Source organism: Plectropomus leopardus, chromosome 7, assembly GCF_026936395.1.
Source record: "Plectropomus leopardus strain MGB_pleo_1.0 chromosome 7, ASM2693639v1, whole genome shotgun sequence".
In the NCBI taxonomy this organism is placed as follows: Eukaryota; Metazoa; Chordata; class Actinopteri; order Perciformes; family Serranidae; genus Plectropomus; species Plectropomus leopardus.
The window spans coordinates 21181058-21193308 of NC_142182.1; the positions used below are offsets into that span (position 1 = coordinate 21181058).

The 12251-nt window shown below is 36.8% G+C and overlaps 1 protein-coding gene across 1 annotated transcript in view; it reads left to right on the forward strand.

Annotated features, from left to right (window-relative positions):
- Positions 1-212: 212 nt before the first annotated feature.
- The window catches only part of LOC121943502 (solute carrier family 23 member 2), a 51147-nt gene continuing 39108 nt past the window's right edge, over positions 213-12251 (forward strand). Inside the window, exon 1 of the mRNA XM_088080185.1 lies at positions 213-453. Coding sequence (XP_087936311.1) covers positions 382-453 — 72 coding nt within the window. The 5' untranslated portion in view covers positions 213-381. The remainder of the gene's footprint in view (positions 454-12251) is intronic.

The following is a 12251-nucleotide window of genomic DNA, read 5'->3' on the forward strand; positions in this document are numbered from 1 at the left end:
TTATTCCCCAAAATATCTGAACTCTGACCTTTTTGACAAGAGAAGATCTTAATGAGTATGACAAAAGATTCATGTGACAAACTTTCTTGTCTCCTCTCATAGGATCCATCGTCACACAACAGCAGGCACATGACCGCAAGTCAGAGTAACGAAAGCTTACATTTCTCAGCTGCAGACCAGAAACGTTTCAGAGCCACAGAGGAGATTACAAAATAACTGAGCCACTCTCCTTCTGACTGTAATACTTGGTTTCCCTGGTGACGTGAGGCAGGCGTTCACGTTGTCCTCTTAGGTCAGTCAGAGTTTGACTTCCACTGTGTGTTTGTGAATCTGTTTGGAGTCTAGAGGCAACTATACACTACCTTGGCTCATTTTATTAGAATGCGTCTCACTACAGAGGAGAAAATAGAGCTGGGACTCAAGGAGCAGGGGACAGTCAATCCTGGATTTGGGGTAAGTGGCAGGTCATCTTTAGTTTGGTTTTGCGACACCAACAAAATAAAAATGTGAAGACTGGGCGAGGAGATAAAGCAGTCATGTGCACATCTTTTTATTATGAATAATTAGAATATAGAAGTTATTATTTTTGGTAAGACCAAGAGAGAGAAATACAGGACTTCTTTTTCTTGCATTACAACAGTAAGAGCTAAATGTAAGCCACTGTGGAATGTGAAAGTGTGAATGTGTTCCACAAAAGGTGGGATATTTCAGTGGAATTGATTGTGGCAAATGTCAGTCTTTATTATAGTTGAGCTCTGAACTCAAACCAGAAATGCTCATTTTTAAAACCAAGAAACAAACTAGATAAAGGATACTAAAGTGGGATGTGTGGGTGTCAAAGTCTGGCTGCATGGGGTGTGCAAGTGTACACAGCTGAGCCCAGGGTTGATTTTTCCCCCTTTTTTAACCCCTTCCCAATTAACTGAAGAATTTAGGACGATGGGAACACCAAACAAACAGGACTACATATGGGCGAACACATCAGTCTGTCAACATCTACAAAATAATACAGGCAAAGGCACAGGGACTTGGATTGTATTCGACCTGACACAATGACAAATGACCAAACAATAAATTCAAGGATGTTGAACTTCGATGTATGCATTTATGCAATTCATTTGAGCCTGGTGACGTGGACATCCCGATTCAGTTTTCATATTTCATTTTTTAGGCTTTGAGCATGTAAATATATTTCACATGTAAATATATTTCACAAGAACCTAGGCACTTATTTTTTTCCCTTGAAACCAGTCTGAGTCAATCTTAAGTATGTTGTCCGTAAAGTGTATCAGGAAACTAAATCTACCTATTAGGGCTGCAGGTTGTTTCTTTACTCTTTGGGGAGAAAACTCCCCCCAGATTACAGTGATATACAGTATATTAAAATCTCATTGACAAATAAGTATATTTAAGAGATATCACCTCTATTGTAACAATTTTGTATGTTATAAAATTGTTAAAGATTTTCAAACCATGCTGTTATAATGCTTGTAATATTTTAGTATACCTACACGTCAATTTGATCCTATAGAATTAGTCGTATTACTAGTACCAGTATTGTTTCCACTTATTTTTTCTAGATCTTTACTAGTACTATTACTTTGAAAACATCTAAGAAATGGCGAAAAATCATATTGATTTGATTTTTTCATCAAATATATAATAGAATATCATTAAAAATATAACAAGATGCAACTGGCAGATATTCGTATCCAATAGAAGATGTAATTTTGGCTGTTGAATACAATATTTTCATTGAATATCAGTATTTTAAAAAACAAACAAACAAAAAATATTTTCTGCAGTGTTTAAAGCTATAAACAAACGCATGTAGCATATAAGAGATCTCAGTCCCAATCTTGGCACGCAATGCAAAGCAAAGACATTGGAAAGCAAATATGTTGTGGCATTTTCTTGTCTTTTGTACAAGTGAGCTTTTGTAAGTGAGTTTAGCTTTGAGTCCAGTGGAGTCCAGGGTTTCAGGTATCAACACAGGAAAGAAGCTCAACTCCCAAAACAAAAGGCCGACTTCACATGAAACAGAGCTTCTTACTCTCTGCGTGGATCCCATATCCTATTACTTTTTGCTGGACTTTAGAGTCCTCTGGATGCCAGAAAACTGTCATGGTACAGTAACTCTGACCCTCGCTCGCCTTACTGGTGGTTGTTTTTAATTTTAGTGATGATTTAGTTTTATTCTCAGGTTTTTGTTGTAAATGATTCTGGATACTAACGACAGAACTGTCAAAAATTTACATGTTTGTGTATAAGCTACTAGAGGTAGTAGTTGCAGTGTTTCACAGTATTTTGTTGCAAATTACATAAATCAATAGGAAGTGATGCATTCATGAGCAGGGAAGTGATTATGCTTGTCATACCCCCAAAAATATAAAGTAATGGCAGACAAGAAGCAGTATTTAAAACAAGAGAAGAAAATATGTCATACCATGGATAATAGTTGGGGTAACTGAGTAGGGCAAGTACTGCAGTGTTGGTGAATGAATTAATAATTAACTAGCAATCTCTACTTTAAGCAGCTTAATCCTGTCAGAAAAATTCCTTTAAAAAAAGAAAGCACACACTTTTTTTTTTTAAATCATTCTGTTTCACCTCTCTGACTACAGATGTTTTGCAGTTCAGTGAAGGGAACACAGGTGGAACTCTTCATGACTTCTTTTATTTCAGCATTTAGAGGAGTCTGAGAGGCGGGGTGCATAATTGATGTGCTCCTTTTATCCATCAAACTGATCAGCTCTGATCAGATTCATGGATGAGAGGAACAGCTGCTGCAAAAGCAAACTTTTATACCCAGAGCAAATTAGCAGTTTCACTTTCACTGCGCGTGCTGTTCCGCTGCTTCGTCTGTGCCGAGAGTATGCTCTGTGTTCCTAAGTTGTGGTACAATCAAACTGAACGATGGTGTGTATGTATGTATATATATATTTAAATTACATTTACATATATACATACACCAATAGCGCTTCTAATGATAAATCAATACATTCAAATATATGAACATAGAAGTGAGTAAGTGAGTGAGTAATAATGTCACATCATTAGTCAGAGTGAGTGATGACCAATGACAGATGGACGAAGGGACTTTTCTTAATCTCCAAAGTAATTAAGAGGCTAGCGTTAGAAGTAAAATAAAAAAAGAGTTTTTATTCACATGGATTAACCCTTTGTATTGGCATGATTTTCTGGCAACCTTTTCAGGGTGTCCCCTGTCTTGCGCCCAATGTCAGCTGGGATAGGCTCCAGCGCCCCCCTGCAACCCTCAATAGGATAAGCGGTTGTGGATAATGAATGAATGAATAACCCTGGAAATAGCAGAAACCGTAGTTCCACCGCTGGTTATGCGGATCCCTCCACTTGCTTGCCCTTGTTTCCTGTGGTTACTGGAGTGCTCGTAGATGACCACTAGATGGAAGCAAATGGCCATGTAATTACGGAAGGATATATCCGTGTACACTACCTCCTGAGTGAGAGTAAATTCTCACATGAGAGAGAAACAACGGTGGGATGCATACAACAAGGTGTTCGTCTCTTGTTTGAGGTGCTGAATGAATACCACACTCACCCTCTGAGACACAGCAGGTTGCAGAGTGAAAGGCTGCAGCATGTGGTTTTGTTCCCGGTTGTGGGACCTTGGTATGAAATTTCCTGAGGTTCATTAGAGTATGGATTTCATCTTGCATGCTGGCTCTAGTTTAATATTTGAGGGATCCAGTCAGAAGGATAAACATTAAAAAAAACCCCACAAAAAGTCTACTTTTATAGGGACAATTTAAAGGTATACTATGTAGATTTGTTAGTGTTTGAAAACACATTTGCCAGTCAAAGTGAAAATAAACGCCAACCCTGGATTAACTCTTGTTTGGCATTTAACCTTGCTATATATGCAGGTTTTTGTTGGCTCCATGAAGCCTACTGCTTACAATCTTACACCTGTGTTTTTAGGATAATTCTACCTAGTCTACCTTTGATTAGTGTAAAGCTATGGTATCAGGGGTTGAGATGGAGAATGTCTTTGACTCATGAAGTCATGTTTTTAAAGTAGTTCGAAAGGGTTATTTAGCCTTAATCTTGAACTGTAGTGCTCTTTGAACTGAGAAACTTAACTTCACTGGTCCTGAGTTGTTTTGTACTCCTATTATTGCAGTGATACATTTGGTGGTGACATGTAAACTTAATAAATCCTAAATGGGAATCAAGGGGCAAACACAGAGCACACGATATAAATTCCAGTTTCTTAATGTTGTTTCATTCAGAATTCAAATTAAATTTGGTATCAGGGGTGTGGTTGTGGGTCTTGCTGACCTACATAACAGAGAGAAGTCCAACCTTTTTACATAGTCCCCATGCTAGTTTCAAAATCAGAATTGTTCAAAGTTAAATCAATGATGTCACTTTGTATTCCTCTCCCAATTCCAACATATACTGTATATGCTGTATATACACTATATACTTTGTGTGTCAGCCTTATGTAACTGACTGTAGGCGAGAGGAGCCTTGTCTATAACTGGCGTCTTTATTGACTTCTTCGACGGCTAAGCATTTCATAATGTTTGCAATGTCACTGATATTTTTGGGTTCTGAATGAAATGGGTCCACGCAATTATTTCTCCTCATTACAGTTTGGAAGGAAATAATCTGAAGTGATACCTTTTCACACTCAATTTTATTTAGTCATCTTCACTAAAAAAAGCCACAATGATAATAGCAGTGTATATTAAAATTAGTCTAATATCTACATCACTGCTGTGTTATATTAATACTGATAATAATTAATATAATATTAAAGACAATATGTGTTAGATGCCTAATCAGAAGAATAGAGGACCTCAAACTCAAAATTATTCCTGTTACACAAACATTTATTTAAGCACTGTTAATCAGTATTTTTTTGTAAATTATTTGACTTAAAACTTTAAATGGTTATTACATTAATTTATTTCATCACTGGATGTACAGTATATGCAGTTGAGGTGATCACTGGTAAAAATAACTTTATAGACTGTAACAGCAATCACACTCTGAAACTGCAGTCACAGACTGCAACAACCGTCACACACTGAAACAGCAATTTTAAACACAAGTTTAAGCCATTTTTGCACTCGTGCAAAGTAAACAGAAAATATTAAATAGCCAATTAGCAATATAAGATAACACATGGTGTAATATTAACAGTGGTGTTGAAAGTTTATGAAACTACTACAAACAGAAACACGTTCCATGTGATGATAATCCTAATGTATCATGCTTGGGAGCAGACAAACAGTAAACTGCAACCGTCTGGGGTATGGAAACACCGCTCGTGGGTTTGTTTCCCTCTTGGGTTCTGTTCATGCGTTCAGAGACTGTTCAGGGTTCTCTATGTTTCAGCACATATATTTTCTTAGTTTATTGCACACCTCTTTTTGTCATGGTCATGTAATAAGTCATTTTACACTGTAGACAATATTTATGTTAAGAGGTTCAAGAAAGCGCAGTAATGAAGAAATTACTTTAGTCAGTTGGAATGTAAGGGGGATGAATAGCCCATTAAAAAGAGGAAAAGTATATGCTCATTTACGTACACTCAAAGCTGATATATGTTTCCTCCAAGAAACGCATATTAAAAAAACTACAGCTAAGATATTATGTCCTTCATGGGCATCTCACGTTTTCCAATCAAACTTTAGTACAAAAGCAAGAGGAGTTGCAATCCTTATTAAGAAAAGCATTCCTTTTGTACATAAACAAACTATTTCTGATGACAGAGGTAGATATTTATTTGTTAAAGGGGAGCTAAATTCAGTACCAGTAACCTTGATAAATTTGTATGGCCCCAATTTTGATGACCCCATTTTCTTTCAAGATCTTTTCAACACTATATCCAATACTTCTAACACAAATATAATCCTATGTGGAGACTTTAATTGTGTTTTGGACTCGGTCCTCGATCGGCAAAACTCTCAGATTAATGTATCAAAGAGTAGTATCACTCTTAATAATTTAATACAGTCCTGTAATTTGGTAGACATATGGAGGCTCCTTAATCCCACAGCAAGAGATTTTTCATATTTCTCAGCCGTTCATAAATGTTATTCAAGGATTGATTATTTTATATTGGATTCAAAACTATTGTCACAAGTCACAGAATGTAAATATAATAATATTCTAATTTCAGATCACGCTCCAGTCTCTTTAAAGCTCAATCTGAATCATAAACATGGAGAATTCAACTGGCGGCTAAATAATACTTTACTGAAAGAGAAGGAATTTTGTTCCTACCTTTCAAGCAAAATAGATCTCTATATAAACACTAATGATAATGGTGAAGTTAGCGACTCCACACTTTGGGAGGCCATGAAGTCTGTTCTCAGGGGCCACATCATATCTTATGAGGCAGCCGACAAAAGAAAATCAAAGGCCAGATTAACTGAAATAGACAGTCAATTATCAAATTTAGAGGCATTATATAGAGTTGATAATAAGCCGGAAGTGCTGAAAAAGATCTCAGCATTAAAATATGAGTACAAATCTATATTGTCCAAAAATGTTTCACACTTGCTGGTTCAAGTAAGACAAAAATACTTTGAGTTTGGGGATAAACCCCAAAGGTTACTTGCACGCCAGTTAAAACAATCTCAGGCATCCAGGTCCATACGCTCAATCAAGAGGGGTGATGGGTCTTCCCTGACGGATCCTGAAAAAATTAATGACTGTTTTGCTAATTTTTATGAACGTGTCTGTCAGTCACAAGGTGGATTTGACTCGGAGAATATGGATACATTTTTCGAAAATCTAAGACTGCCTAGCCTATCAAGAGAATCTTCCTCCTCATTGGATGCAGACATCAATTTGAACGAGATGAAAGAAGTTATTTCTTCTTTCCCCAACAACAAGGGAGCAGGGCCTGATGGCTTTTGCATCGAATTTTTTAAGGAATTCAGTCATAAATTCTCCCCATTTATACTAAGAATGTTTAATCACTCATTGATGGTCTCTAAGTTGCCCCCTACTCTATACAAGGCCAATATTTCACTTATACCCAAACCTGGGCATGACCCTAACCTGGTCTCCTCATATCGTTCTATCTCCCTGCTACCTATTGAAACCAAAATTCTTGGTAAAGTCTTAGCCAATAGATTAAAGGAACACATCTGTTCTATTATTCATCCTGACCAATCAGGTTTCATGCCAGGCAGACATATGTACTTTAATTTGCGCCGCTTGTTCCACATTCTGTATACAGAACATATTGAAGAATCAGTGATAATCTCCTTGGATGCACAGCGTGCCTTTGACCAAGTTGAATGGCCCTATATGATGTTTACACTAAAAAAATTTGGTTTCGGGCCATCCTTTATGAAGTGGATTGAGCTTATTTATTCACATTCAACTGCCTCTGTCATAACCAACCAAAATATTTCTCCCCCTTTTGCGATCAGTCGTGGGACCCGTCAGGGATGCCCCCTCTCCCCTTTCCTATTTTCGATTGTTATAGAACCGTTAGCAGTTAGTATTAGACAAAGTCGTTTGATATCTCCTATTAACATTCACGGACAAGAACATCATATTTCACTGTACGCGGACGACATTCTTTTATTCATCTCTCATCCCCAAGTCTCCATACCTCATCTTTTGACTTTAATTAGCAACTTTGGCAGACTCTCTGGATTTTCCGTTAACTGGGACAAGAGTGAGTTAATGCCAATTTCTAACGAAACTGATATGACATTTATACAATCTACTCCTTTTAAAAAGGCATTTAAAGACTTCTCATATCTTGGTATAGCAGTTACAAAAAACCCAGAGGACCTTCTACAAAAGAATTGGCAGAATAAAGTTGAACAACTTAAACAAAGACTCTTCCTATTTCTCTTGTAGGTAGAATCAATGCAATTAAGATGACTGCACTGCCACGTTTCTTACATCTTTTTCAGTCTCTTCCATGTTACATCGCCTAGCATTACTTTAAACAATTAGACGCAATTATTGTACCTTTTCTTTGGAACTACAAAAAACACCTGTGCAAACGTAAAAATATAAGTGGCTTTGCTTTACCAAATTTTAAAATGTATTACTGGGCAGCTCATCTATCTATACTTGCTTGGTGGAGAAAAGGCCCCCCCTCCTCTTCACTCTCCTGCCCTGCCTGGCTATGCTTAGAACAATCCCTATGCAACAAAACCTCCTTGTTGGCATTGCTCAACAGCCCCACCAAAATCAGAAAATCACAGTTTAATAACAGCTTTGTAATCAATGGTACTATACGCACATGGGAGCAGATAAAACTTCATATCAAGGCCCCAAGTGTATATATTGATACTCCAATCTGTGAAAATCACGCATTCATACCTGGCCTGAATGATATTGCTTTCTCTGATTGGAAACAGAAAGGCATTAATAACATAAATGATTTGTATATGGGAGGACATTTTGCCTCATTTACACAATTACAAGTCAAGTTTGGTATACCTGCCTCAGGTTTTTTCAGGTTTTTACAGATTAGAGATTTTGTTAAAAAAAATTTACCAAATTTTGAAGTTTTGAATAAACACAATGCTCTAGAGACTATTAACAGTCTGAACCCGGGCACTCGCGGGGCAATCTCTGTTTTTTATCGAATGCTCCATGATGTAGCTCCAGTGAATTCACAAACTTATAAAAAAGCACGGGCAGATGAGTTGAATATGGAAATAACAGATGAGATATGGGAAGAATGTCTACGTACCATACAGAAATGTTCAGTTAACACCAGGCACAACCTATTACAGTATAAAGTGCTCCATAGACTCCATTACTCACAAGAGAAGCTACATAAATTTTATCCAGATGTCCCTCCAACATGTAACCGATGTAAATCTTCGATAGGAAATCTAGCGCACTCATTCTGGGCATGCAGTAAACTTTATTTATTTTGGAAATGTATTTTTGAGTGTTTTTCCAAAGCTTTTGGTAAAAGTCTGGCACCCGACCCCCTGGTCGCCATTCTAGGAGCCACAAGCGTCCTTTCTTCTGTTAATAAATTTGAAAGAAGGGCAGTTCAATTTGGGATGGTGATTGCTAAAAAGATGCTTTTGCGTGTGTGGAAAATGGACTCGGTGCCTACTTATAACTCATGGTTGGGAGAACTGTCAAATACTATAATAGTATCTGGAGAGACTGAGGTTCTACAATGAAGATAGAGGGGATACGTTTGATAAAATATGGGACCCAGTACTGAATTATCTCAAAAATGTGAGCCCATAGACACTGGCTATTGTACAAAACCTTACAGTGCAAACAATGATGTTATGTATGTCTACTATTTATTTTACTTTTATTTATTTATTTTTCTGCTTTTATATTCTATCTATAGTACTCATTTTATGACCATGAAGTATCACTGTGCTCGATGTGCTATGTTCTTTACTCTTTTTTTTTCTTTTCTCCTCTTCTTTTCTTCCTCTACTTCTTCTTTCTCTCCATTTTCTATATATTTTCTTTCATTTTTCTCATTGAAAATCAATAAACATATTTCCCAAAAAAAAAAAAACTGCAACCGTCTGGACCACGCTGGACGGGATACTTTAGCTTTAGAATCAGTGATAATCTCCTTGGATGCACAGCGTGCCTTTGACCAAGTTGAATGGCCCTATATGATGTTTACACTAAAAAAATTTGGTTTCGGGCCATCCTTTATGAAGTGGATTGAGCTTATTTATTCACATCCAACTGCCTCTGTCATAACCAACCAAAATATAATATCAAATTGACATTTTTGTTATCAGTGAAGTTGATTATGATGATGATTGATTACTTTTAGGCCACTGCAGTTTTACGACACACTTGGCACACAGGAGAAGTTTCAGCTCTGCAACCTCACCGTTAGATGCCACAAAATACTACACACTGGCCTTTAAAAAAAAAAGAAAAAAAAGACGAATCTAACAGATCTAAAAATGTCGTGTAACATTTTTTTGTACATTTAATTTGTTTTTCTAGAGGATGTCGAATTTGTTTCGCCTTGTCTTTGCCATCTCATATGTCATTACCTAATGTTTCACCAGTTGCACCTTCAAAACACCCCTCTGAATACCTTGTCATTGACTAACTTGCTTTAAACACTTCACACATTCACATCCTCAATATTGTTTGTAAGAACTGTTTGGAAACTGATCTGTCCCATGTGGACCGTATTAAGAGGGAACTGACCTCTTTGCATTTATATACAGCTCCTGGGACATCTGAGGCATTCCATGGGCCTGTATGTACACAGATATATAATCGAAAATACACAATCCTGAAAACAGAAGACAGAAAATGTATGGTACCAAATATATGGTTACAATTGATGTTTTTTGATACATAGTGGCCAAATGTCTAATTCTGTAACTTTATAGTTTTAACGCATATGTAACGACCAAACCTGGCATACCTACACTTCAAACATCTTCAAAAGTGTTTGTACAATCCCACAGGAATCTGATCTGTCCCTTGCGGCCTGCTTTAAGAATTTACAGACCTCTTTGTGTTTGAACACAGCCCCTAGTCTCACGCAGCAGGGTGGCCTTTAGGATCACTCTGATTTAATAGTTGTTAAAACAAGTCATGCTTGCATTCACCACCATCAGCTACTACTCTTTCCCAAAGGATGCCAAATAAATAAATAAAAAAAAAATGGACAAAACAAACACAAAAATCTATTTCCGTTTTTTATATTTAGCATATTTAACAAATCACCTCATATGTATTTCCCTGTCCACTAAACAAATGCTACTAGTCTTTAATGTGTCAGCAACCTTACATAAATTTACCTCAAACTTAAAGCTGTAGATTGTCTTCACCCCTTCTCTATAAACCCCTGAAGATTAGCTATTCAGCTTCCTATTAATAATAATAAACAATGTAAACTGATCAAATTGTGTAGTTCTCCATTTCAATAGTCTTACATTATATCACAATTATAAATTCATGATTGATGTATGTACTTTTATCAAATATATATATATATATATATATATATATATATACAAATATGGATTTCAAATTTGAGTGCTATGAAGGAATAACCAGCACCATAAATAAATTGAACATTAGAATAGACTAAGATTGACAAGATTGCACCTCCTGAAAATCATCTCTTTGAACCTCTTTTGAAATTCCTTCATGTCCTCACATTTTTTAAGCTCCTCATTCAGACTTCATGTTGTTTAGTCCACACTTTAGTTTAATGTGCCTCTAGTGCTGTTGGCGACATAAATCAGAGCACAGAGGTTCAGATGTCAGTACTTTTTCCCCGGTTGTTAAACCTAAATACAACCAAGTGGGCACACACACTCATACCTTTCAACCAAAATTTACTTTTTATACCACTGGCAGCTTAAGGAAATTGTAGGCTGTTAAGTTATTTTATTGTTCTGTAGAATTTTTAATGTTTTCAGACCAATCAGTAGTGGGGACTCCCTGAGAGCTACATACCTTCAAGGGTTTTTGTCTGTTTGCATTTTCCCTACCAATAGTTAATATTAAAGTTTAGTGACATAAACCAGTTATGGCATATTTTTATATTTCCCTTTAATGAGCCAAAATCCTGTTGTATTTCCCTTGTCGCCTATGCTCAGTAAAGCCTGGACATCACTGGTCCATTTGTCCGTGTATTTGTCTGGTTGTTTTTTATGAGAGTATGCTGCGTTCCAGCTGTTTTTTTAGCACACAGTCAGAGTTAACGAGAGCTGGTTCACCCATGTTTGTTGCAATGATTTTAACAGCAGTTCATGACATTTCACGCTGTGTTTGTAACAGCAAAAGTGGGTATTTTCTAATGACAGTTTGGGACATTTCCAGCCATGTTTGTAGCGACAAAAGCAGGTAATTTGTATTTGTAGTTTGATTAATGCAAGACATACTGCATATTTATATGCTGTCCAAACACTTTCTTTTCATGTATTTATATACAACTTTGGCTGCTAATCCAACAACTCTCAGGAAGTAGGGCCAAAGTCAGTGCCTCCTCTTCAACCTCTTCAACACAACAACAAGGATGTTATGATCCCGAGAGTTGACAGTGATTTATCACGCTCTACAACTTTTGCCTCCACTCATGCTTTCTCAAAAACAAAAGTTCAGCGCAATGCACCTTCATCATCAGCCTCGAAAGGATTTTGGAGAATATATAATTTGTTCACCCCAGCAGCCCTTCGCTATCGTCCATATGGATGTCCCCCATGTCTTCACTCACATCAACTCCCTTGCGAACAATTAGGATTTATGTCTCTCAT